This window comes from Pyrgilauda ruficollis, unplaced genomic scaffold (genome assembly GCF_017590135.1).
Source record: "Pyrgilauda ruficollis isolate IOZ18807 unplaced genomic scaffold, ASM1759013v1 scaffold10, whole genome shotgun sequence".
Lineage (NCBI taxonomy): Eukaryota > Metazoa > Chordata > Aves > Passeriformes > Passeridae > Pyrgilauda > Pyrgilauda ruficollis.
The window spans coordinates 16,210,793-16,237,712 of record NW_024508101.1 but is presented as its reverse complement, the minus strand read 5'-3'; the positions used below and the strand labels follow the sequence as shown (position 1 = coordinate 16,237,712).

Sequence of the window (26,920 nt, the reverse complement as noted above, 5' to 3'; positions counted from 1 at the left end):
CCAAATTGAGGAAAAGGAAACCTAAAATCCCAGCTGAAAATTATGACATTTCTTAGTAATTTTACTCAAGTGTCTGAAATGAGGTTTGCCTTTGAAAAGGGAAAGGAAAAAAGAGGAAAAAAAGAAAAAGAAAAAAACCTCACCCCTCAACACAGACTTCACTCCTGCCAGCCATGTGTTCATAAATTCTGATAACAAGGAGTCAGCTGACTTGGATTCAGTAATTTATACAACTCAGTCCTTGGCTGAGCAAAATGAATGGACCTTGCTTGTGAAACTTTGCTGTGTAAGAAAATTGCAGCAGTACAAAATACTGTGGCACTTCCTCACATCTTCAGCCAAACTTTCCCTCTGCTATGACTTTAGCTATTCATAGAACACTAAAGTAAATTCAAGACTACAGTCTTGATTTTCCAGATGTCTAAGATCTTCACGCTTTGAATCAAAGCAAATAAAGAATCACTTAAAACTTGAAGATATACCCCACAGCAAGCAGTTTTGACACCTGCCATAGTGAAATCTCCCACAATGAGGACACATCCTGCCTGCCCAGGACTCAGAGTTGTCTTGGGGTCAGTCTGAGACTGAGACACAGCTTTCCACAAGAACTATGGCCATCACAAAAACCTCTTTCTATTTTCTGAAGTGCCAGTTGTATTTCCTTACCTTTGATGTTCTTCTCTGCAATGACTGTGATGCAGCAACACCTCCACAATACACCAGCACTTTTTGTGGCCATGAAATGGGCTGGAACGTGCCTGCCAGGATGTGTCCCTCTCACACGCTTCCCAGTACTGACAGTCACAGTTCCTAAGCTCCATTTAAACCATTCTAATGCCCCCTCCTCCCAATAATGTTATCCCATGCCATTTCTGTTATATTTTGCTATATTTTCATCTTACACCTCTCCTTTTTTTTAATAAACCCAAAACTCCTTTACAGCATATCTAACTAGCAGTGACATTCTACACATGATTTCCACAGAAAGAAGGGGAAAGAGCAATACAGATGTTATTCTGAGTGCTCTAATTTCAGTTCTAACTGCCATGAAAATCATCTGTACTGCTGTGTGGGACAGCAGGGCAATGATACCAACATTAGTAAGCCATGGCACAGCTTTGCTGGAGCAGGATGTGGCAGAAGGCACTGAGAAGATCTAAGTCTGATGTTCTCTTTCCTAGCCTTTGCGCTAATCAGCAGTATGAAAATTAACAGATGTGATAATAATAAACAAGGTAAAAGCAGAAATTAGGAACACATTTAATCTCATTAACAACAGATAACAGTAGCTCTGAGAGAAACCTGAGCTGTCACCCAGCCTTTCTCTGTATTTTTTGCTTGTGTGACTACAGTCATGAAGATTAAATCACTCAAGATCTCCCAGGAAGGCCTTGACAGAGGCTCTTTGGGTTGCCTGCTGGATTCCTGCTGTGGCCATTTGCCACAGCAAATTTCTTTTCACCCTTCTCTGCACACCAGCCCCATTTTGGGACAGTTGACACTTTAATGAGCTTCCCCCCACACCTGCAGCTCTGTTCTCCTCCACAGCCCCATCATTTGGCAGAGAAATTCAGAACAAAGCTACTGTCCTGTCATACCACTGCCCACACACCTAAACTCCCTTTTAGCTGACTTCCCATCCCCTTCCACATGAATTTCAGGCTGCCATCCATGCATGCAAAGCTTGGCAATGTGCCACCCCAGGCCAGCTCTTAGACAGAGCTGTTCTTCCTCGACTTCTCCTTCCTCTACACCCACATTTGTGCATTCTGTCGCATGACCAAGCAGTGTCTCTCTCCTGCTGCACTGTCTGTCTCAAGTACTCCTAAATCATCCAAAGGACCCAGAAATAAACAACTCTCAAAACTCCCTTCTCCCATTCCATGGGGCTCATCTACTTTGTTTAAGCATTATCTTATGGGAGATGCTAAATCCCTGGCATCGGTGGCACTGACAGCAGCTCCACGTCACGTCTCTCCCAGCAGATACTGAGATTTGACCCAGTTCTTGGAAGCTGACTGGAGTGACTCTGGCCAGCGCAACATCAAACGCTCAATCCTAAAAGCTGTCACCTGTGGCAACTTAACTCCTCTGCAAAAATAAAACAAAGCCCTAAAGCCTTCAGCAAGGACATCTGTAAGATTTCTTTAGTGCTTCAAATCACTGCTATATGTTTTCACACTCATGTCTGTGCAAGCTCTGCCGTCAGCATTTTCAAGCAAAGATCTGTATCTGCTTCTAAGGCACAACTCAGTACACAGCTCTGTGGATGGAAGCTTAATGGTCCTCCAGGCATAAAGATCCGTGGAACTGCTTATTGTGTACAGCCACGACATGACAGAGAATAGTGTGACTGTGAACAGAAACAAAACTCTGCGGCATTCAGCAGAGCTAGAAATGCAAAGGAAGGCATTAAGAGAAAAAGTAGATTGTTCCTCCCAAGAGTTCTTGTCCTTATTTTGTCTGAATATATGTTCTAAAGCTAAGTAAACTGGTACACAGGAAAAGCAAGGAAAGAAAAGAAAAATACTCCAGGGGGAGGGGGAATTCAACAGATGGAATCAACACAGGCAAGTGACACTGCAGTAAAACTGTAATTTATGTTACAATTCTCATTGATGGCTTTTGCTGGGTGCACTGGCTCAGCCACCTCTGGTTACAGCTCTGCTTTGTCACAATGGCCACAGAATCCAGCATGACTTTCCTTTCAAGCCCCATAGCACACTCCTGGAGCAGCTAAAGCCTTACAGAACTCATTACTTGATTAAGTACTCTTTAATATCCACAATGCTGGAAAACACTTCTTGGAACGCAGCTGGGATCTGGCAGTTCATACAAAGCCATACACTCCTTCACACTTCCCTTCAGAAACCTTAAACACCCTGCCAGCCACCATTAATTAAGATCCCCTCACCAGGTAAATGCCCCCTCTTCCTAATCCACAGCCTCCTGACCACAGCTCCCCTTCTCCATCCAAACCTGGCATCTGCCCAGCCCATCCAGGCTCCCACCCTGCCTGTCTGAGAACCCAGTCCCTGGTGACTCTCCTGGAATAGCTGAGAACTCCTGTTCCTGGTGAGTCACAGCTCCCAGCTACTCCAGGCAAGCAGACTTTATTTCCCCAGTCATCCCGAGGGAATGGAATATCTTTCCATTTTGCTGTTCACTTTATTTCAGTTTTTAGACACCTTGTCTACTCTAAAGATTTTCCCTGTCCCAGGATATACTGTGGAGTGAGAGGTGTGAACAGAGGGCTCCTTCCCCAACATTCATGTTCCATTTCTTTGACAGAGGTTAGAGAGGAATGGCCCACGGTCCCTGCAACCAGCTGACAGGAAGCAGCTGGACACTACAAAGGTAGAGCAGAGCAGGAGCAGCTTAAATGGAAGGGTGTTTTTTTGCCAAAATCAAGAGCATTTCCTTCCCATTCCTGAATATTTTCCTCTCTCCTGCCTTGTGTTGGCTGCCTCATGACTGTACATGAAAAAGGAAGAGGAGGAGGATCTCAGGAATATTTGGAAGTCTGATGTTTTGATGTCTCGTCTAAAGCAGCACCGTGCTGAGAGGACTGCACAGGGGTCAGAAATATGAGATGTAGCAAAAGCACTGATGAAAAACAAGAATCATTCCAGGAATTAGATTCTTTTCATGTTTCCAAGCTGAAGCATATCCATCTCCCCTTCTTAAGGCACTGTCCTTCCCCTCCTCTCCCTGCAGCAGTAGCTGCCTGTGGTACACTGCAATGTTGGCTCACTTCCACAAGTCAGCATGTCTGAGAGAGAGTCTGAGTTGAGGCAGGGGGAGGAGGGAGTGACAAAGCTGGGGCAACAGAAAAGAGACTCAGGAGCCACCTGCCTGCTTCCAGCTAGCATCAATACCCTGGAAACAGCTGCCCCATGGAAGTGTTCCTGACTCCTGAGGTGATGCTTTCACAGAGGCAATGTGTGTTCATCCAGTCTCATTCTCCTGGATGTGACCCACGAGGGAACAGGAAAACATCCCTGCACTGAAGCCATGCTAACAGGAAAACAGATTGTCCAAGCATGCAGCTGCTGCTCCCTCCACAGAGCTGCTCCAGCAGTTCACAGCAGGCAGTGGCAACAGGAGAAGGCACTCAGCCGTGATGCTCTTCCCTCTGCCTGGGAAGAGAGATCCCCAGGTGGAGACTGCAAGGGTAAGGGGAATTTGCAGATTTTGAACATCATGCCACACCCCAGAAGATGTGGATGACACCTGCTTAATATGCAGGATTTTGTCCAAGACCTGTCAGGTGGTGGTAATTTCAACTTCCATGAGCTAATCCTTCTTCCATCACCAAAAATGCTTTATGTTTATTTATATATGGCCATATAACACTTTCCCAAGCAGGGGCTGCTTTGAAAACATTTAGAAACCATCTCTTGATCCATTTCACCATTTCATAACCAAGGGTGGGGGGTAATTTGTTTGTAAATTTTGACACATTTGACCCTCCTGCCCCCCATTAGTCTCTAATGGGAGTTACGAGGGCTGCCCACAACCAGCAAGAGACCACCTCCAAAGAGCATCCCAGTGTCCCTGCCACCACAGGCTTCTCCACACCCAGTGCTCTGCTGTGGGTGAGGGAGGAGAACCCCTGAAGGTCTAGGGAAAGAACATCAAGACAGTGATGCATTGTTCTCACCATACAGCTCTGCAGGGCGAGCTCAACCAGGTCATCAAACGCGATCCCTTTCAAAACACTTCTTAATACTAAATGATGATATCAACTATTGCAGGAGCTGGAGACATTTTTCAAACCTTACTGCATTAAAACTCAAAACTCTTGAAGTCTCAGTTTCTTCTTAGAAGTGACTATTCCAAACTAAGAGTATGTGATATTTTGAACATGGAGGGGGGTACTCTGCCAGAATTCATAATTATCACTATCTGTATTTCTAACTGCAAGATTAGAACTATTTTAGTCAAAACTAGAAGTTTCCACATGAAAATCTACAGCAGATTGGTAGAAAAGCATTCCTAGGTCCTGGACAGAACCACCATGGAAAACCACCAAGAGACCCTGGATTTCCAGATCAGATAATGCACAAATTCCTATTAAGTCTGGCTGCAGAAATCTCCTTCCAGACCCTTGCTCTGCCTGAATTAGATGTGGGTCTTCCACTTCAGTACCTGAGTCCTTCCAGCTCGTACAGAGAACTCTTTGCATGCCTACAGTGTGCAGTGCCTCCCAGTTTTCACACCTGAAACACAAGCTGGCAAAACAGGGACATAGCCCTGAATTCCTCTGAGCCCAGCTGAGGGGGAACCAATGTCTATTTTGGGAAGAGTATGGCTATTCTCACTTCTTGTGAGGAGTTTTAAAAGTTCCTGGGTGTTTCTTAGCGCAGGGGATACAAATTGCTGTATTTGATAAACTTTTCATGAAATCACAGTATCACTTTCTGCTCAGTTTTAAGGGAGGTATTTCCAAAACCAATTGTCACACAACAAAAGAAAAGGTGAGTCTTAGCAAGAAAACCTCCTCAGGGATACATGGATTCATTACAGGGTGAGGGGGATTCAGAGGAGAGCCTGTAAAAGGAAGATACCCCTAAGGCAAGTTTCTCGAGAGCGGCAGAAGCAGAGAGCTGCACCCAGGACTCTCAGGGGATGCCAGGCCAGAGCTGCATTTACTTTCTAGATTATACACAGCCACAGCAAGAACTACTGCAAAACCACGCCTGCTATTTCCCAAAGGACTGCTACAGAAATATCTGTTTCACTCACGTATCCCAGGGAACCTTCTGTGAAAAGACCGCAAGAAGTTGGGATTTGGAATGTGAAAGTGAAGCCTCTTCATAACTCTGTAACGTGCTTACCCAGGCAATTTCTAATAAAGGGTGATTCAGCCTCTGAATCAGAAAGAAAAATTATCTTGCCCGTTGAGAAAGATGGAATAAGGTTTGGCTGCAGGAACAGGACTGAAGTCTGGATGCCTAACTCAAATGACTAAGTGCCTATTTTTCACGACCCAAATTCTGGCTAGCCCAGAATAGCACCAAACCCACAAACCAAAAAAAAAAAAAGTTACAAAAAATAAAGTTTCATCTTCAAATTAGCAATGATTTAGAGGAACTAAAAATTAAACAGAAACCAATCCAATAATGTGAATCAAGTGAAGTGAGCCACAGAGCCTGCCATGCTCCTTTAGACATGTCTGGAAACTTGAAATTTTACATTTACCACAACCCCACCTCTTGCTCGGCCCAAAAGAGGTCTGGCTGCAACTTTTAAAGCTGCACTGTGCCCATGTTTTGGAAGTTGTAAATAAATTCTCCCCACCTTTGAGCTCTGTTCAACTCTGCAGGCCTTGGCCTTGAATTCCTGGCTGTTTTGCAATGTGTGCAATAACTTTATTCTCCTGGATACAGCCACACAGTTGTCTTACATACCTTGCAAGAGGTACAAAGTCAAACAGATATCTGGCAGAAGAAAAAGAAATATATTTAAATCCCAGTGCTCTCTGGCACTTGAAAGGTGAAATTTAAAGGTTGCATTCTGTAGAGATACCATCAAATGTAAATATTACAGATTTATAAATAGTCTATAGTGTTGCACATTCTTGCAATATTTTTCAGTCCAGATTTCATCTAGGCCACATATGATAACATTATCTCCTTTGACTATGCAAACCTTCCAAAACACATTTGTTCTTGCCTGTCCTAAAATCCAGGGCACACAGTCAATAGTCACATTCCTCACCCTATCTTTCCCATCTCCATGCTCTTTGCCTGTTAATACTGTCACCATAGATTTTCTTATTATCAATAATCTCTTGTGTTCAGTGGGGATTTATTATTTATTGTGCCTTTAGCTTAGACATCTTGTTTCCATGTCTTTATTATTTGAGTAAAGTCAGTATAGAATTTACAGTGTCAGCTACCACTCCAAGACATGGAAGAGAGCAGGCATCACATCCACAATCCCACATCTTCCCTCCCTCTGTTCCAGCCCTGGAGCCTTCCCTCCCTCCTGCAATACCCCAAAAAGGATCCTTTGTATTGCACAGGACACACAGGGCTGCCAGTTCCAAATCCCCAGAAATGTTTAAATTTTTCTGATACATTGATATTCTTTTACACAGCTGAGCTGCTCATGCCAGGCCAATAAAAATTGGAAATTTTTCAGCATGGAAAGGAAAACCCAGCCTATACAGTGTATTTTCCCACCAGGGCCATTTGCAGTGTGTCTTGTGACCACTGCACACACAGAAGCACCTGTAAAAAAGTTTTGGCAACTCAAACCCCTTAAGTTCTGATCCAGTTTAGGCAAATGAGGTAACTTTTGTAAAGAAAATAAGAAGTAAAAACTGAGTCACCATCTTTGCACGTTCCTGGCTAAAAAATAAATCAATTAGCAGTAAAGCAGACAAGGCTGAGGTTGCAGGTTTCACTGGAAAGGCTTCAGAGGAACAAAGGAAGAGCAGTGAGGCTTCATTGGAAGGGACTGATGGTGGCATCAACAATAACCTGAGCACCACTGAACTCCTGAGCAGTGTTCCTTGAAGGCTGTTGTGTGATACTCTCTCCCTGTGGCACTGACTCCAAGGTTCCTGCAGCTCATGGCCCTGGAATTCCCTGGAAGATTTCATCATGGATTTTTTCTGACAGGATAATGTATTTACGTGTAGGCAACCCATGGACTGCTAGGGCTTGGTTGAGAGCCTAAGCTCTTGCCATTAAGAGACTGGAGTCAGGAATCTCAGATCCTTTTCTGGATCACAGACTTCTTTTGGGACAAAACCTGTCTTTGGATGTCACTTTCTCACGTTTTACTGCAGTGGGGTGCTTTGGCATAAATTATTTGGCAATCTTCAACAGAGATGACAGAAACTGTAATAAATCCTAATAATATAAATTCTGTGCACACAGCAGAACTGAGCAATTCCATCAGTTCTGCTGTTTCTCTAAATTGTTTTCTCTGAACCATTTAATACCCTTTCAATAAATGCATAATAAATAAAATGTTGCAGAAAAAAAAGAACCATTTGTCTATCTTCTGCTTGCTAATAACAGGTCTTTGTGATAATTACCAAAAGCAAAATACATATTTTATAATATTATTAAAATGGCCTTTATAACATTAGTGAACTTCATGATTAAGGTGCTTGAGTAACCAGAATATTGCTCCCTTTGTATGTATTAAACACAATATTATTACACACTATTCCTCCCCATTTAACTTCATCCTTACAGCAGAGCACAACCTGAACCCAGTCAGGAAGCAGGCAGGGATGCAGAGTGACAGGAACTGCCATCTGCAGCCCTCCCATCTCTCTGCGTTCCACACAGACACTGCAAAGTGCAGTTAAGAAAGAAGGGTCTTGTGGTTTAACCACAGCTGAATGCTACTCTGAGCATTCTCCTCTTGCTGAAGTCTCCAGCAATGCTCAGGAAGTCAGCTGAGCCACACAGGTACTCTCTAATCGCCTGTTCCTCATTTCCATCCTGGACTGCAGCTGGATTTGCCAGAGTCCCGGGCACTCCCAGCTGGGGCACAGCTTGGGTTTGAAAAGCTCCACTGGGCTTGAGAGCAATTTGTAGCTGTGGGGGAACCAAAACCAAGCCACCCTCACCCTATTTCATAGGCAGCTCACAAAATTTGGTGGAATTTTGTAAGTTTAACCTTTTCATCTGCTCCACATACACAAAGCAGAGACAATGCAAACTCATCTTAAAGCTGCATTGTGAAAATAACAGTGATCTGTGATCCAGGCATTAGAGGGAAAACACCTCAAAGCACAACCAGGAGGAAATGAACAAAAACCAAACCCTGCTTTCAGAGCAGGTCTAAGCTAACCTGAAATAGAGAAATCCATACACTGAACAAGGACAATGAAAGCAGCTATTGAAATCAATCATTTGCCACTCCAATATTTTTGTCTGTGCACTGAAAAATCCTTAAGTGGGATAGAAAATACAGAGTGCAAGATAGTCAGAAGTATAAACACAGCATAGATCCTGACATCTCCTACAAATGAATGCTCAGTTTACCAACACAAAACTGCAGTTTATGAGAGCTTTGTGTATGTGAGAGCAGACTGATCATTACAGATTTGGAACTTGGCTGAACTTGGGATGATTTTAAGGGTGACAGGGCAAGACACGCCCAGAACAAAATTCACCCTTCTATGAACCTCAAATCCAAGTAACTGGCAAATTACTGACACTAAATTTGTATTTTATGCAGACAAAACAACTTTTTCCTCTAGTCTTATTACTGGAAAAGGTTGAAAAAATTCTGCCCAAACAATTCCTGCAAAACTATTTCAGTTCAGCACAGGAAAAACCATCCTTCAAATCTGTCAAAATCCTAACATGTGTGAGGCCATGCAGACCAAGGCAATCCCACCAGGAAGCAAAGCTCTTGGTCCAGCCCAATTCAGCCTCTTTCCAGAGGCACAGTGGAGTTCCCTGGAAAGAGCACTCATAGCACTGACCTCACAATAGCATCATTTTTCCTGACATCTATTTTTTTTTTCTTTTTTACAAGAGATTTATCACATTAGTCACAGATCTGATGTCTTCACCAAGATAAACCACTCTCTCAACTTACAGATATTTTGTCTGAGCAAGGACAATGACTTTGGTGGTTATTTTTGTTTCTTTCCACAATGAACTCTGATACTGCCCTAGAGGCTAATTACATCAGGAAAGTAATCAGCATTTTGAGATGCCTTTTCCTGACGCTGTCTTCAAACCACATCTATTCAGCTTTCATCACTGCTCTCCCTTCAAACACCCCTTATCCAGAAGGATCTGCTTTGGAACGATTCAGATGGTTGATGTTTCCTTGCTAGGCAGTATCTGTCACTTGATGCTGAGATCTGCAGGCTGCAAAGGCAGTTCCATCCACACATGAAGTGGTTCCAGCACTATTGCAGCAAATCAGATCAACCCTGATGCACCAAATATAACTGAGGGTCTCCACAGAAAGTTCTTTAACTTCTTGAATGCCACTGTGCTGTCATTAATTAATCCCCAGAAGGGATAAACTCAAGTATCTGCATGCATTAGGCTTAATATTTTACTTCTGCCTATTTCTCACATCTTCTGCAGAAGTACATGTCTTCCACTTTGTTTTGATTTTGTAACATTGTATTGATGACTTTACTGTTATTAATCTGTACCTCACACTTCTGCTTGAAAATCATTTACAAAAGCAGAGGAATCAATTACTTAACACAACTCTCAGCATCTTTTACTGCAACTTCTTCATTTGCTTTGCTCAAACACAGCCTAATTTTTCTGGTATAGTAAAGAATGAAAGACTTGAATAAAAGACTTGATACCTTTATTAATGCCGGATTGATCCAATAATCAAAACTAGGAATTATCTTCATTTCAGCATTATATTACACAAAATTGTGCCACTACACTGCCTTTAAAAAAAAACATGTAATTTTCTACCACTCTGATTTTGTTTTAACTGAAATAATAAAATCAATAATTCTTAAACTCATTTATCTGATTGTTCTCTTCTTTCAGTAAGGGCCATTATCTCCATGTCTTTCAGCCCCACTATACTCTTTAGTTGGTTTTATTTTCCTCAGTTCTACTGGGCTATACCAGATCCTTTGTGTACCTTACTTTTTTAATCTTACCAAGTCCACGGGTAAGTAATTTGCTGCCTCTTTTTCTCCATTTTCAAGCTATCAATAAAATAGGTGAAATTAGAAGATACTTATTTCATACTCCCTGACTTTTAGGGCAATGAATAATACATTATATTTTAAGAAGAGAATTTTAAATAAATGTAATCAAACTAAAGAAGTCTGAGACTGTTTGGCCAATTCTATGGCTTTTATAATACCTCTGTCCATTGCTCCAGCAGAGACCCCAGTTCAACAGCAGTGTCAGGGAAGGGGAAGCAGGCTGATGCACAGTGCACAGAAGCAGCTCTGGGAGCAGCCAAGCTTCCTGTGAGCCATGCAGTGCTAACAGCTGGATCAGGTTTTCAATCAGCCAGCTGCAGACACAAATCCCTAACACCAGTGTTGGGTTACAGCTCTCATGTGGGAAGGGACCCACAGGAATCATCCAAGTCCAGCTCCTGGCCCTGCACAGAATCCCAACATCCCCAGCCTGTCCCTGAGAGCATTATCCAAATGCTCCTGGAGTTGTGACAGCCTTGGGCCCATTCCCTGGGGAGCCTGTTCAGTGCCCCACCATTCCTGGGGGAAGAACATTTTTCTGATATGTAACCTAAACCTCTCCTAACTTCATGTCATTCCTTTGAGTCCTCCCACTGGTCATGAGAGTGAAGAGATCAACACCTTCCCCTGCACTGCCCCTCATAAAGGATGTTGGAGACCCCAGTGAGGTGTCCCCTCAGTCTTCTCCAGGCTGACAAACCAAGTGCCCTCAGCTCCTCCTCATACGGAACACTGACACTGAGAGACTGAGTTGGGCCCCCGCTCAGCATCTGTGGGGTCATCATGCAGATCACCCTGACCAACTCAGCTGCTCTCAGCCTTGCACCTTGGTCACCCCAGCAGAGAAGCCATTTGGGAGGTGGTACCGGAGATGCCTCCTGAGAGCATGTGCATTGGGGGAACAGATACACCCATCCCAGAATACTCCTTGTCCTCATGCAATGAAAGCCTGTCCTTTGCATGGAGTCCTTGTGGGGCAGTGATTGTGCTCCTTCCCCAGAACAGCTCCATAGGCAGCAGCCACTGTGCAGAGCAGCACAACTCCCAGCCCAGCCTGGAGGGAAAGAGCACAGGGAACGCTCCCCACTGCTCCCCCAGCCTACTAACACTGCATGGAAAAGTTACAACTGCACGTAAAAAGTACTTCGGCCAAACAGCAGAAATACTAAACGTGCCTCATAGCTCCTCCAAGTCTTCCATGGGAACACTTGAACAAAATAAGGAGGTAAACTTTGGCATATTCTGCTGAACAAAAGCCTCATATTTCCAAATTTTTCTACTCACGTTTTTTGGCAAATTTTAAGATGTAAAAATATAATCCTGTGTGGATAGACAGGAAGATGTAAATGTGGAAGTTGGAACACAGACCTCATGGGGACAGTGTTAAATGAAAGAACCTTGGGTTACTGGAGGGTCAGAGGCACAAAGACAGCACAGTTACATGGAACGGCAGCAGCACCATCTGCTTTGGGACTCCTCTCTCCTATATCCTTGATTTACAGAATGTACAGAAGGCTGAGTATTCCCCAAAATGCTTATTGACTTCTACTTTCACAGTCAGTGAGCAAACAAATAGAGCTTCAAAACTGAGCTCCCAGTTCAAGCCAAACTCCAACAGGCTTTTCAGGAAAAAGGCAGAAAGGCATCTAAAATTTTTGGTTTAGTTACTCATCCTACAAGTTAGGGTTTGTTGTATATTTGCAGTTACTAACAAGCCTCTAGTGGGCTACAGTTCCCATTAATTAATGATTATTTGTTCCCTTTTCTCTAAATAATACAAATTTTGGCTTTCATGTTCTCACACAAAGATACATACAAAAAAGAAAAAAGGGCAAACCAATGTATTTTATTTCGAGCTAACAAGGTCCATGATTTCAGAAAATAAGAAACATGCAAATAATATATCAGAGCTTATATTTCTGTATAACTAGTAAAAATAAAATAAAATTGGGGGGAAAGCCTCACTGAATGGGGAGCATATCAGCTGTAAAGAAAAAGTAGAGATATTACAGTTCTATCTTGCCTCAGAAAAAGTTCAATTGCAAATTCTGGTTTTATTTTTAAAGCAATTTTACTTTTTCTCTTTTTTGGTGCCTTAGTAAAAAAAAAAAGTTATGTATTGAAAACACCAAATTTAGTAGTTTGGAAAAAAAATCAGAAGCAAATTTAATCATACTTCAAAACTACAATTTCTATTTATTGACTGCTAAATGAACTTAGGAAAAAGGGAAAAATGTATAGAGTGATGTCTCACAGATTACTTTCCCCTCATATAATTTTTAATAAAAATTTTGAAGTTTTGGGGTGGTAGCAAAAGTTGACATTTACTGACATTTAGTAGTTAAAATGTAATCCTTCCAGAGAATGAATAGCAGAAAAAGGTGGGGGTGGAAGAGAAGGGAATCAACTTCTGCTCTGATTACACAGGAGAAAAAAGTTAAAAAGCGTGGAATAAACTGAAAGAAAGCACAAAACCACGAGTATTTGCAGATGAAGTTCTCCCAAACAAGGGGGAGGGTGTCAGAGTTCCAAGGAATACTGATTTTGGGCTCCCTAGAAATACTCCCTACCAAACAAGCAGTCAGCTCTGGACCATTAACGGCCATCAGTCCCACCAAAGTGGGAGAGACCACTGCTCCTGATGTCTCAGCTGCAGGAATCAGTGACCAACACACTCTGACAGCTCCCAGCGTGCACAGCGTTCTATTTGTGTGGTTAGGAAAGTGCTTTATAAATGTAATGAACCCATTTTCTAAAAGTAAACAGAAAATTAGAAAAACCCCACAAGTTTTGAAGCAGGGACACGACTGCTCTGTGCAGACCCAAAGCAACAGTCAAGAATTCTGTATGATGATGCAACAATATGTGCACAGGAATCTAAAGATTGCTACAGTCCACAGGTAGAAGGTATTTCAATGAGTAACTGGCAGATTTAGATTACATGTGGTATGAAAGTGTAAATTATTTTATTAAAGTTAATTTATTTTTTAATTAAAGTTTAAGTATCATTTGAAGGCTTGAACAGACACCTCAATGCAGCCTAATTTCTCAGTAGGGTCACTGCATCAGAAAAGTTCCTCCTATGAATGTTTTCAAGTTAAAAAATTGAAACTGAGGGAATTCTATCCTGGTGAGCTCTTTTGCAAAACCATCGAGACCTGGTAGAATTGGGAGCTTTAAAAAATACTGGTCTTCAGAGAAGGTGAGGAGCCCTTGGTAATAAGAAGCAACATAAACCAGAACATTTATATTAATAATATATTAACAGTGTTAATCTCAGCCAAAGAGCATTTAATGCTCTTGTGCACATAAAGGGGGAATGACAAGCAGTAGTCTCCTGGTAATCCCCTACACAGCAGGAAACCAAGGGATGATGAGACACATTAACGTTATTAATTTTTAATATAAAACAGAGCACTGCTCCTCGGTGATGAAGGTGCTGTGTTGTGCACACAAGAAGCTGGTGACCAGTGGTGATAATAACAACACCTCCCCCTACCAAGCCATCCCTATTTTAACTTGCTCAGATGCAAGATCAAGTTTAAAAGACAGAAATTTCCCTTTTGGTCTGCCCAGTCACAGCATCCTCAAGAAGCAGAAAAAAATATCTGGAACTTGCATGACTGAGTTAGAAAGCAGTTGTTGAGCACACAATACAGTCACAGCACCTGAGTGGCCTCAGGCGTTCGAGTTTAGGGGGTTTACATAAACACAACCAGAAACACCAATCTCCTCATGAGCTTTGATGCTTGGGACAGATGGGAAAGAAGACAGGAGAGAAGCTCCACACTGAGCAGGATCATGGATGTTTTTCCATGCTACCCTCAGATTTCTGTCACACAGCCCTTTCTCACACTGACTGCCCAGGCTCCAAGCTTGAGCCATTCTCCTCTTCCAGAACTGCCCTCCTGTGAAACCTGTTCCTTTCTTGCAGGACCAAGGAAAAATACTGCTTTGGTTTTAGACCCAAGTAGTCCTACACAGTTATTACCTCACATTGCCAAAAATGAAGACTGCCACAAACAGCAAGAAGCATTTAACAATAAATTACTACTGCTGCGTTGGATGTTTCATTGAACCAACACATGTGAGAACTTTTCCCTTATTTTCCCTGGGAAACTTTGCTTTTGTGCACACAACACAGCATTCACCCTCCCTCACACCTCCACAACTGATTCAGACAGCAGAGGTGGGAAAGACTCAGAACTAATTGCTCTTGTATGAAGTGTTTTATCAATAATGTATACTGCTGTTTTCTCCTCCTCCTGAGTGCAGCAAGAGGTCAGTTTTTGCACATCCTGAGTGTCCTGTCATTTTTCAACAATAACAGAGGCCCAGCCCAAGCCAAGGCAGTCACACCTGTGACAACAGAGACACCCTGGCAAGCAGGGTTTCTGAAATCCAGCTGGAAAGTCACCCTCACACTCCCTTCGCCTTCATGAGGCCTTTAACAACAGCATCTCAGCACCAGGAAAAAGTTATTACAGGGCTAAGAGACTGGAGAAAAGTTCTACTTGATACCAACCCACCAGAACTGGGACTGTTTCTAAATCAATTGACCTTTCTCTGTGTGCCACTCTAACCTTGGCACTCTGCTTCCCTGCACCCTGGTGCCAGCAATCTTAGAAGATACTACTTTGTAGGTTTTCAAACACTACCAAACAAAAAAAAAAATCAACTTTAAACCCTCCCAACTAAACATGATACACGTAGAAAACCACTTAATTCCAGTACACAAGACAGCTATGCAGATATTTTGCCCTTATTAAGCACGACTTATGTACCATGAACTGTGATGCAAAGCCAGATACTTGTTAAGAAAGTGAAATGAAGAATAAGTATACAACCAGCTACCAAAGTAGCTTGCAATTCTATTCCAAGTTCCAGATACAAAGCTTAGTCTTCAAAAGTCAATAGCAGACATGTAAAAATTGAATTAAAACCTGCACTGGGGTGCATGATTTCATCATATATTTAACCCAGCCTAAAGTATTAACTACCCATGTCTGAAGTTTCAGCTTCTGGTTTTAAGTGGCTTTAGAGTTGGGTTTTACCCTAATCCATATTAAAGGTGTAAATAAGGAGCAGAATGTGTCTGAAAAGAACTTTCAATAACATTACACTGTTTGTATTTCCACAGGCCAAGACTCATGAAGTGCCTTCCTGTCCTGCCCTTCAGAAGAGGGGAAAAAAGGGGTCTAAATATAAATAGCTGTTGCAAAAAACCCTATTTCACCTTATGTTTACACCCAAGTTTGGACAAGTACAGGTTGCCCAGGAAGTCACACCGTTAACATGAAACTATTGTGCAAGGGATGGACATCACCCAGAAGCACAACCACCAGCAGAGTTGAGACCACAGCTCCATTTCCCTCTCCTTAGACAGGAGGATATTGTACCCCTGAAGCAGCAGTGCATTTAACACAACAGAAACAATAATATGCCTTCTGAAGCTCAAAGTTTCATTATTTATCCTGACAGTTTTGTATTTATCTGTTGTAACAACAGGATCTGGAAGATCACAGCTAAATTTGTACAGTATATTAAAACTACAGGGGGTTTCTTCACATTTGAAATGCTCAGAGAAGCTCTGTTTTCTTTCAAGATCTCCACAGCATCACAACCTCTCAGCTCCTGGGGCAATGAATTTCACAGGTTAACTGTGTTTTAGAAAATCCTTTTAAATAATGCAATATTCCAAGGTCAATAGCAGCAAGGCTCAGTTCCCACCCTAAGGAAATGGGTGTGCCTTGGAAAACCCAACCAAGCAGGTTTAATTGGAGCAGGTTTCACATTACTGGGCAAGGTGAAAGGATTGACAATTTTTCGTGTTATCATTCACACACAGACATTGAACATGGGTCAGAAAGAATAATTCTCTGCTCCCCTTTATCACAAACTTACTGCTACAGGGTTTGTATGTATGCAAAAGCCTTATTTTGTCCACAAAAAAACTCTTTAAAAAGCAGAGGACACAGCAGTACCCTTACAACAGAGGCTTGAAAGAACAGGAAGCTTCAAAGCATCAAGGAACTATCAAGCCCCATCTACCTCCCAAGTGTCAAATTTTGACTGTAAATTGATTGGAAAAGGAAGAGTAGAACCAAATGAAAGGCTTTTACTCTTCACCAAGACAATGGGGACGTTGTGCTGTAGCGTGGCTGCAGCAAGGCCGGTACCGTGGCACAGCAGCTGAGGCAGAAAATGCAGCCCCCTCCCCTCCCCACCTTGGATCTCTGACATCTTTGGTGCTAACAACTCGTTGCTGTGGAAACCAGACTGCCTCTGACAAAGCCACATTGACTAAAAGCAACATGTGGGAAAATGGAATAAGGCCCTGAGAGAAATTAATCCTTAACACAAAAAATAAATATAATTTTGGTTAAAAATTAAGCAAGTAAAGGGGAGCATTTCTCAGTGTTAGAACAACAGGCAAGGACAACACTGGCAAATGCCAGGCCTTGTGGCACTGGAAAGGGATTTTAAGGACATTTCATCCCTGAAATATATGGCAGATTCAGGGCTAAGGAGTACACAGGAGTCCAACACAGAACACAGGTGTGTGAGGCAGCTGCTCCCTATCCAGTTTTTAACTGCTCTCCTTTGAAAACAAAACTACACCCAACCCCACCCCACAGAAAAACAGAAGGCAAGGCTCGTACAGACCAGCACTGAAGGGCTTTCACAAGGCCCAGGCTGACTCACACCTGGGCAAAACACCCAGCCAAAACCTCAGCACAACCAAGCCCTGCCCATGGAGATCAGGAGTTGCTCCACGCCCTGCCATTCCCAAACATTTATGTATCTCAGAAATGCTATCCAAAAAAGCCCATAAACAATCATTTTTTTTTCTGATTTCTCCCCTTACAACAGTCTCAATAAATCTGTCCTCAGCCCTTGTTGACTCAGATCCCAGGAGCTCCTTTAGGGCCTGTTACTTGGAATGCCAGCATCCTTAAGAGAGTATTCAAGAAAAAAAAAAAATGCTGGGAAAAAGCCCATGGACAAGAGCCAGAGTTTGAACTGGCAAGACTTAAGATCTGTGCACAGCGCAACTTTAATAAGACTAGTTCCTTATCCAGATAATCTGAAATTACTCATAAAGATGGCACACTCAGAGTGATTTGTTTGGTTTTTGGGGTTTTTTAAAACAAATTCAGCAAGCAAACTTCTCCAGAGGAAAAGTTAACTTTTATACAAATCTAATATTCGGGTTTTTTCTTAATACAGGCCATGAAAGCTCCACTGCAAAATGCCAGGTATCACAAAGATTCAGGAACTGGGAGGCCACTCATGATTTACATGCTGAGCAAGAATCCTCTCCCCCTTCACTCCCGAGGTATTAAAGTGCTGCAGCGTTACAGCTTAATCTCATTTACGGAGCTTTGAATCATCTTAAGTGCTTAGGAACTCTGTAAAATACCACAATCCCTGCAGTTTATACACCCTAATCCAGACAGACCACACCACCAGCTTTCACTGCTGCTGATGGAAAGAAGTTCTCACGGTTTTCCAATTAGTTAAGCAGGTCATCTACTCTCCACCTCCAGCACTGGCCACAGCCCTGCCACCTCCCTTCCCATCAGTGTCACTGTGTCTTCGGGGAGAGCAAGAGCCACACGGACTGCACACAACTCTGCAGGACCAAAAGACATAAAGGACAAAAAGCTCTGCAGACAGCTGTACTGTTGCTAATAGAATATTGCACACCATCCTAAAGTCTGCTGTCCTAAAGATACATTTATCATGGAAAACCTCCAAAATAGGGAAACAGATTCAGGTCATATGAGAAATGGGAACTTCTTCAGGGTCAAGCAAAGACCAACTGCAAAAATACTTAGGGATGCAAAATGTTGCATGATGGTGTAAATAAATCAAAGATCAAATCATTTTTTAAAAGAAAAAAGAAATCACTGTATACAGTGAAGGGATTAAAACAGAACAGTCTTCATAGGTAAGATATTAATCCACTAACTTCCTCAAATTCACATTGGCTCTTGTTCCCAATAACAGTGACATCTTCCTTCCCTGCGCTTCCCATGAATTCATCACAGCATGAACATAATCTCTGCTTTCTGCTGAAACTGAACTGGCACAAAAGACAACAAGAAGCCATTTATTCTCAGGCCAGGCCACTCTTAACACAGGGTGCTACCACAGACAGAGGAAAATACAGTAAGGAAAAAGGGATGTGTGTGTCTTGGCATTCAGGTGTGGACCTGATTCTTCCCAATTGTTATCAGGTTTTTCCAGTCTGGGAATCTCTCTACATGATATGACCATAGTGAATACACCTGAAGTACACTTGTGGTGTAAATTAAATTTAAAATTCTTGCATCTTGCTCCTTTGCACTTAAGCTGATTTGCAAAATCTGGTTACCTGTAACGAGACTCCCACTAGCACAAATCAGCGAGGTTTTCCTTTGGTTAAATGGCACAGGAGGATTTGTACTTTAAAGCGAGGAGGGGGGAGACAGAGAAGAGCCTTCTAGTCCGAGGGGGTGTCAGGCGATCAGCGGCGTCTGACCGAGGCACGCACGTGCTCTGCTTTCAGCACCTTCCCCGCAGCTGAGTAAGACACTTATCTGGAACTTTATCAGGTCTTTGAACCTGGCAAGGCGGGGAGCACGCCTTGATCTTCCCGAGCTTTGTTGCCACGCAAGTCAGGCTATAACGTGTGCCAGCTTGCTGAGACTGGGGGAGAACAGAGAAGCATCAACATAGTTTTGCCTTTTCAAGATGACTTAATGGTTTATAGCATTTGGCTTTCTCTTTCTGCTTCTTAGGCTTAATTAATTGCCATTGAAAAAAATAAATTTATTACATATGGTTCCATTATTTCAGACCAAGCCCATATTTTTATTTTTTTAATTATTTGCTATATTTCAAATAAAGCAGACCAGTCAAGAATGCCAGATCTTCAAAGCAAATGGATAAGTCCTCATTTTTTAAAAATTAACTAGTCCAACTAACACTTTGAAAGGTGCCAGTCTGGCCCAAATAAGTACGAAGTGCTCAAAGACTCTGGTCTTGAATGACTCACTGGTTTAAAAACAATTCTTGTAGCAGTAGAAACGACCCACTTTTTAATCGACTGGAAGTTATTTTAGGTATTTTATGCATATTTACATAATAGTCACCAAGATTGGCACTGAAGGATAAAATTCAAGGACCAGTCTGATGCTATCCATATTTTAGGCACTCCTCTGTAGACAGGGCTGCCATTTAACTAGAACTCTTCTGAACTCCTATTCATTCTATGCTGTATCAGCTTTGATCTACAGCACAGCTCCCGGACTTTGTTACTCAGACTAAGCTGTGTTACTGACACTGAATTTATTGTAGCATGAGATAAACCAGCATAAACACTCTGCAGGAAACATGGTAGGTAAGAGGGAACTACGGAATGCTTCACTAGAAAGTGCTGATTTCCTCCAGAAACACACAATCATTCCAGAAGGGCTGCTTCACCCTGGATAAAACCTAAGCAACCATTACACTTGGTTCCCCAAACTGTCATCACAGTTCTAAGCTTAGCACACCATTATTCGTCCTTATGCCAAAAATGTTGAAATGTTTCATTCCTAATCTGGCATAATTCTCTTCTAAAAATGCAGTCTGCAGCATCTAAGAAGATTGTTAACATTTCCTATTCTACAAGCAATCATCAGCCTAAAATAACCTTCACTTTCACTGTGTGCAGTGCTTTCTCCACTGCCGCATCATTTTCCTTGGTCATCATCTTACTTCAGGCAGCAAGCGGGGTATTTTACAAGCACCAGCTATTTAGATAATTTGCAAAACAAATACTTTGGACTGTACAGTCTCCTGTTTGTGAGCAATCATGACCTAGCTTCAGGGTAAACTAACTGGAAACAGACTATCCCAATAATAGCTTTTGCATAACTATTTAACATAATCAGAAATATTAAAATTGAGTGGGAGACAGAAACATAGCTCAAGACTAAATGGAACTGAGGCAGAATGCCTGTCTCTGTCCACAGCAACTCACCTATGGAAAGCAGAACAACATTCTCTAGATAGTCCTATGTGCGGATCCCAAGAATAATTTTGGGAAGGACTTATTTTGGAAATTTTTTTTTTCCATTACCTGTTTTCTTTCCTTCTGAGAAGAAAGTTATGCTAATACTCTTATGCGTAACAGCAGAGACTCCTACTCTACCATTATCATTTCTATCATTCACTAAACATTCTTCAAACCTAAAAGGCAAGGAGAGTTCAATTTTGTGTTTGCTTTTTGCTTTATTTAACATCTGGGCTATGCCTATTTGTCTTCAAATCAGCAAGTTACAGTCACTTTTCTGCTGGCACTCAGCAGCACAACACATTTTCCATGAGGCAGGGGATGGCTCAACTCATTATTTGTTCCAGAGGATAAGGTCTGTGTGTAGATGTGGTACTTGGGGACATGATTCAGTGGTGGGCTTGGAAGTACTGGGTTAATGGTTGGACTTGATCTTTAAGGCTTTTTCCCAACCTAAACAATTCCATGAAGTAGCAGGTCCATTCATACACCCTCCACCTGGACCTGGAAGTGTTGGGTGGCTGCAGGCATCTCCACTACACACGGGATGTGCCCAGTGCTTAGGGGAGAAGCATTTCACCCCTGCTACTCAGGAGTTACTCATCCCAAAAGTGCCAATGCACCCATAACCAAGGTACTCAGCTTGCCTGAAGTTCCAAGGGTCCTTGTTTTGTGGCCATGCCTGAATTGTCCTTCCTTTTCTTCTGGAAAGAAGCACCATCTGTTTACTGAAGATAAATAGTATGGCAATGATGTCTAACACTGTTTTTACATCCTAAAACATCCACCAAAATCCCGAAGCTGCAGATGCAGAGGAGCCCCAATATGCTGCAGGAGGCTCTCTACCTCTCTGTTCTCTCTGTTCTTATTATTTCTTAATTCCAGCTCTGAGCCCTTCCTACCATCTTCCACAAAAATAAAGGAGATCATCAAATGCATTGAAGTATTATTTTGACACCACTTAGCAGGAATTTGTGCCAAAAAAGAAATGAGGGAGAGGGAAAGAAAGAACAAGGAGCTGTAGGTTGCGGTTTTCTTTCATGGAAGGCAAGTCCCAGGACTTCACATTTATCCTCACAGGTAACCAGCTATTTTGGTTTCCTCCTCTCCCTAAAAACAGTGAGGAGTGCAAACACCAGCAGAGAACACTGGGGCTGATGTCAGTGTTAAAGAAGTGGAGGTTAAACTTGCCCTAAAGCCCGAAAAGGTAAAGCGAACAGAAGGGGGCAGGCTGGCAGAGAGGAGATAAAAATAGGAGTGACTAGACTTCACTTGACAGCTATTTCTGGATCAACGAGGGAAAGAGATCTGAGAAGCTTTTCTATTTGTAAGGGAGACAGAGACCAAAACATAGCTGCCTTCTAGAAGGCCACAGTCCTGCACAGCAGTTTTGTTTATGCTTCTACTTTTCTATATCCTGTGTTCTCACTATTTGGTAACAGTGCTGTTCAGCCAAAATGTCATTATGTGTCTAAGTGAGAAACCAGATGAGATTTTCTGGAGCAGGACAGCAACGCCTGTGGCATTTCAATTTAACAGAAACAAAGCTGACAGCACATTGTAAACTGGGCAGCAAATCACAATGCCAAGCAGAGTAAACGAAGCCACACGGTATTTTAGGAAAATAACCAAAACCCTGCAGTATCTCCAAAAGGATGTCTTGTGTTTTCCCACTCCAAAATGATTAGTGAAATTCTAACCTGTCCCAATTATGGATATGGACTAACAACAACAACAGGGACCTCCCAGTTACAGCATGGAGTGCTTGACTGATGCATGGCTCTGGGGATGAATCTTTTTGCCTGTTCAAGCCCTTTCCTCTTGAGTACCTCTGCTAAAATTCCTTCCATTGAGTAATTTCTATCCAGACCCTGGCTGCGCTGGCTGTGTTCCCATTTAAAAGAAAACCTGCAGGCAGAAAGCAGTGCCATCTGCCCAGTCAGGAGCTGCTTTAATGGGCAAGTTTGATGTGAAGGGGAACAACCTATTACACTTTATCTTCAAGAGCAGGAGTGATGTTCTTCCTTTCCCAGGAGCAGGTTACAGCAAGCACTCTCATGCCTGAAGTATTTGTCCACAAATATATATAAATCTCAATGGATATGTGCAAGCAACCTCCAGAAAAAAATCCATCCAGCATCCCTTTTTTTCATGTTCAGCTTGCAACTCAGTCTTTCAATTTCTCTTTACCTGTCATACCAGTTGGGTTTGCTCTGTAACAGCTTCATCAGTCTCCACTTTCTATTCCTGTACATGAATGATAACCCTGCCATCACACCTGAAAAGAACAAGCAGTGGCAAGGCCCTGTTGTCCCTACACGGAGAATTCTGCTGTGAAACCATTTCTGAATATTTTTTCCTAAGCTTCTTGTCCCTTTTACATAACTGCTTTGACTGCATGATTTGCTCTCAACTGTCATCTGGAGCAGGTTTGGGACTTGTGTGGCCCAATTCAAGTTTCACGAGAAACAAAGGAAAAACTTCCTCTGAATATTGATATCCTTGCAAATATCTTCAGGACTGGGAAAAGATCTTTCTATTGCTGCAAATTAACCAAGGGGAGTTTTTATCCCTCCTTGTTGGGTAATCTTCTCACTAGACCATCTTTGCAGAGAGCAGCGGATTCTCTCTGGGCTGCTGGCAGTTTTACTTAATTGCATGTTTAACTTTTTATTCAGCACTTAAACCCATAATGATGAGAAATGCACACATGCAAGCAGCAAACTATTATCTGCCATTCAAACTCCCTAGAGAACTTATAAACATCTTAATATTGCTGCCATACTTCTGTCCTGTTCAGAAGAAAAGTGCACACGTTCCACAGCTGCATGGGAAACAGGATGACAAGCACATTTACAGGGTAAGCTCAGTGATACATCAGCTGTTGCTGACCTGTAATGACTGGGTAAGTGGAACTTTGGTCCTTAATATATATTAAAAGTTCTGAAAAAAATCAGCCAACTCAACCAGTGCTAAACACAAACAGATATTAGAGACTTCACCACAGGTTCCTCCAACCCATCAAGCAGAAGATATTCTATCAGGGCACAGCAATTTCCATTCTCTTCTCCCTCTCCCCAGCTCTGAGGGCTAAAATAAAAAAATTAGTTTCCAGATGCTAATATACATTGGAATATTTTCCTACCTCATTCTAGAGCTACAAAATTTGCTCTGGAACATACTTGTTGCTACTGGATTGCCCTCTGGCAAGGCAACTTCTGTTTTAAAATTCTTCCAACCCTTATGACTGCAAATCCTTTGAAGTATGAATGATCTCTAACCAGCAACAAAGCCACTGAACTCTTCAGAAACAGCAGATCAGCTTCAGCATTAACTATTATCCTTCATCACAGTATGCTAAGTTTATAAATTAATGTTGCTAGCACTCCAGAAGGACGTGATTAATGGATCATCTCAGAGATGCAAAGATGGGACACTCCCCATGGCAGGTGCAAAACCCCAGTACCTGCAGTCTGTTGTCAAAACCTCCAGTTTCCCTACAATAAACTTGTCAGTCAGCTACGTGAAGCTAACACAGAAGAGTGTGATAAACTACAAGAGAGTGTTGGAAACACATGAATTAACAAGCAAATTATTTTTAAGCTTTTCTAGTTCCTCTATTAATTTTTTTTTCAATACCCAAAGCTGCCAGGTATTTCCAGGCTGCTCTACCATAATGCAAAGGCTTTGGTGGGGACAGCAGTTCTGTTTGCTAGAGACCATCTCCAGGCCTTGGCAGAGCCTCTAGCTGACCACTGGCAGAGCCACTCTGCTCCCAGCACACATGGAGTACGTTTAGGGAAAGGAAGGACACCTGAGAGCCTCCTGGACCCACCACATTAACACCAGCAAGGAATCTGTAACACCTATAAGTAATTCTCATGACAATTACTTCAGCTGCTTTTAGTCTTCTGGTACTGAACCATCCTGGTTCTCATTTAGGCTGGTTTTTTTCCCAATAATGTAATTTAAGAATAGCAAGGAAATTTTCAACTTTAAAAGCTGCAGAACAAAAGGCAAGTAAGCTTTATGCTCTCTAATAGATGGTTATTGCTCCATTTATTTAAGTGGTACTTACCACCATAAATATCTACTAAACTCACTTGCCATACTGGTGTAATCGGTGCTTCCCCAGGAAATATCCTTTGGTAAATTGCAAAAATAAAGGAGGAAAATAAATGAACAACTAGAAATGCTCCTTAAGAAAAATCTTCATACAGAGGAAAGACTGAAGATCAATGAACATTTAAGTATTTCACAGCTTAGGCCTATTCACTGCACAAGATCCAAAATAGTTTCCTTCGTGAGTATTGCATAATATGTTCATTCAAAATCTAACAAGTTTTCTCCCAGAACACACCAAGACACGGTTCTCTCCCCCGCTTTCTTGTCTTTTAAATATGAACACAAGAATTTCACAGCTGATAACATTATTCTGGAAACTACACAGAATATTCTGGAAAAGGCTCAACTGGGACTCCAGTGTTGCAATAGCAAATGTTTCCACGTATTCAGGTTCTTCATGCATCACTCTTTGAGAAAGGTAAGCACAGAACAAGTAGTTTTTACAGGGAATGAACTTTGGCCACCAAACCATAAATAAGGAAAAAAAGACAAAACACACATACCTTCAAAGCACATTTCTGGCCTGTCTCCTTGTTGAAACATTCCAGTACTTTGCCATTGATTCCTAACCCTAGCACACGCTTGGAGAGTTTGTAGTCATCTGTAACTGCATGTTTTTTTATCTCTAGTTTGACATGGGCTGTTCCCCCAGGCAAGGATTTCACGCTGCTCTTGCTCTCCACATCACTCTCTGCCTGGGATTCCTGTTCACCTTCACTTTGTTCCATATCAGGGAAGAGTCTGGGATGACAGAGATACCCAACAGATTCCTGTGGGGTATCCTCAGCAGAGCCCCTTCTCTTAAGCAATCAAACCCAGTGCTTCAAGCGGTCCATTTGCTCGCCATTTAGTCCTGAGTAAAAATGTAAACAAGTGTTAGTAACTGATGTCAACTAACTGTTGTCCCACCTCACCGCTTTTTTCTTAACAAGATGACCAGGTGCCAGAGAGAACAGAAGTGAAGGGTCACCTCAGGAGAGCACACTTGAGCTTCACAGACCTGTCACCCCACTTCCAATACACACAGCTCTCGGTCTGCAGGTATAAAACACTGCTTTTACTGCAACAAAAAGTAACTGAGTAACTGCTGAGTCTTGGAGTAACACTACAGCTAAGCTCTGAACAACAGAAGAGAGCTTCGAGCTCATAAACCCTCATCAACCACTTGTTGCCTCAACGTTTTATGTAGAAATCCTCACCATGGTCCCCTGCCTCATCCCGACACTCCCAAATCACGCAAGAGAGCCACGAATACCTGGACTGAACCCCAGAGTGGCACTGCCTGGCCACGCACCGAACCCTGGGACTGTGCTTTAATTGCCTGGGTCCACATGCTAGGGTCAGGGACCGCCAAACCTCCCAAAAACTGAAGTCCGTGGAGATGCCATGGCGTGGCTCCCAAAGCCGAGAGGGTCCCGCTGGGGACTTGAGGGGATCCCCGGGGCGGGTCCCGGTGCCAGCAGCCCCGTTTCCACGAGCAGAGGGGCCGCTGGCTCAGCCCCCCGCGCTGAGGCGGCGGCGGAGGGCGGGAAAGCCCTGAGGCGAAGCCGGGAGAGCGGGGGGTGGCGGCGGCGGCGGGAGCCGGGCGGGGGCAGCTCCACGCCGGAGCTCGATTACCTGCTGTGGCGGTGCGGCCCCAGCCGAGGCTTCCCGGAGCGGCTCGGGGAAGGCGGGCTCTGCCTGGGTCCGCCCCGCCGCCCCGGGCAGGTGCGCGCCGCCTTCCCGCCCCGGGCCGCGCCGGAGTGCCGGCGGCGGGACCGGCCCGAGCCCCGACCATCGGCCAGGACTGGGCCGGGCCCGAGCGGGGAGCGGGAGCTGGCTCGTGTTCAGGTTCCACTGCTCGGGCTCCTCTGAACAACCCTGGTGGGGAACAACCCCCGCGGTGATTTTAAGGTGATCTAAGGCGGCGATTTAAGGCACGATATTAATTTATTGGGGTAAACGGCCCTGATAGAGGGGGGAAATGAGGCTGCGACGGCGGCTCCGGCTCCGGGCTGGTACCGCAGCGCGCCCGCGCGGTGGCACCGCCGGCCCTTCCCCCGATGGCTCCTCGGGGAAGGAGGAGAATCGCCACG

General features: G+C 43.2%; 1 protein-coding gene across 2 annotated transcripts in view; it reads right to left on the bottom strand.

Moving 5' to 3' along the window:
* MAPKAPK3 (MAPK activated protein kinase 3) overlaps positions 1 to 26,598 on the bottom strand; it is a 48,043-nt gene extending 21,445 nt beyond the window's left edge. Inside the window, exons 1-2 of one of the 2 annotated variants that reach the window (XM_041465476.1) lie at positions 26,463 to 26,598; positions 25,349 to 25,698 (exon numbers count right to left, since the gene is read on the bottom strand). In XM_041465476.1, coding sequence (XP_041321410.1) covers positions 25,349 to 25,573 — 225 coding nt within the window. In that variant the 5' untranslated portion in view covers positions 25,574 to 25,698; positions 26,463 to 26,598. The other variant, XM_041465485.1, reaches the window with a different exon arrangement.
* Positions 26,599 to 26,920: the final 322 nt, after the last annotated feature.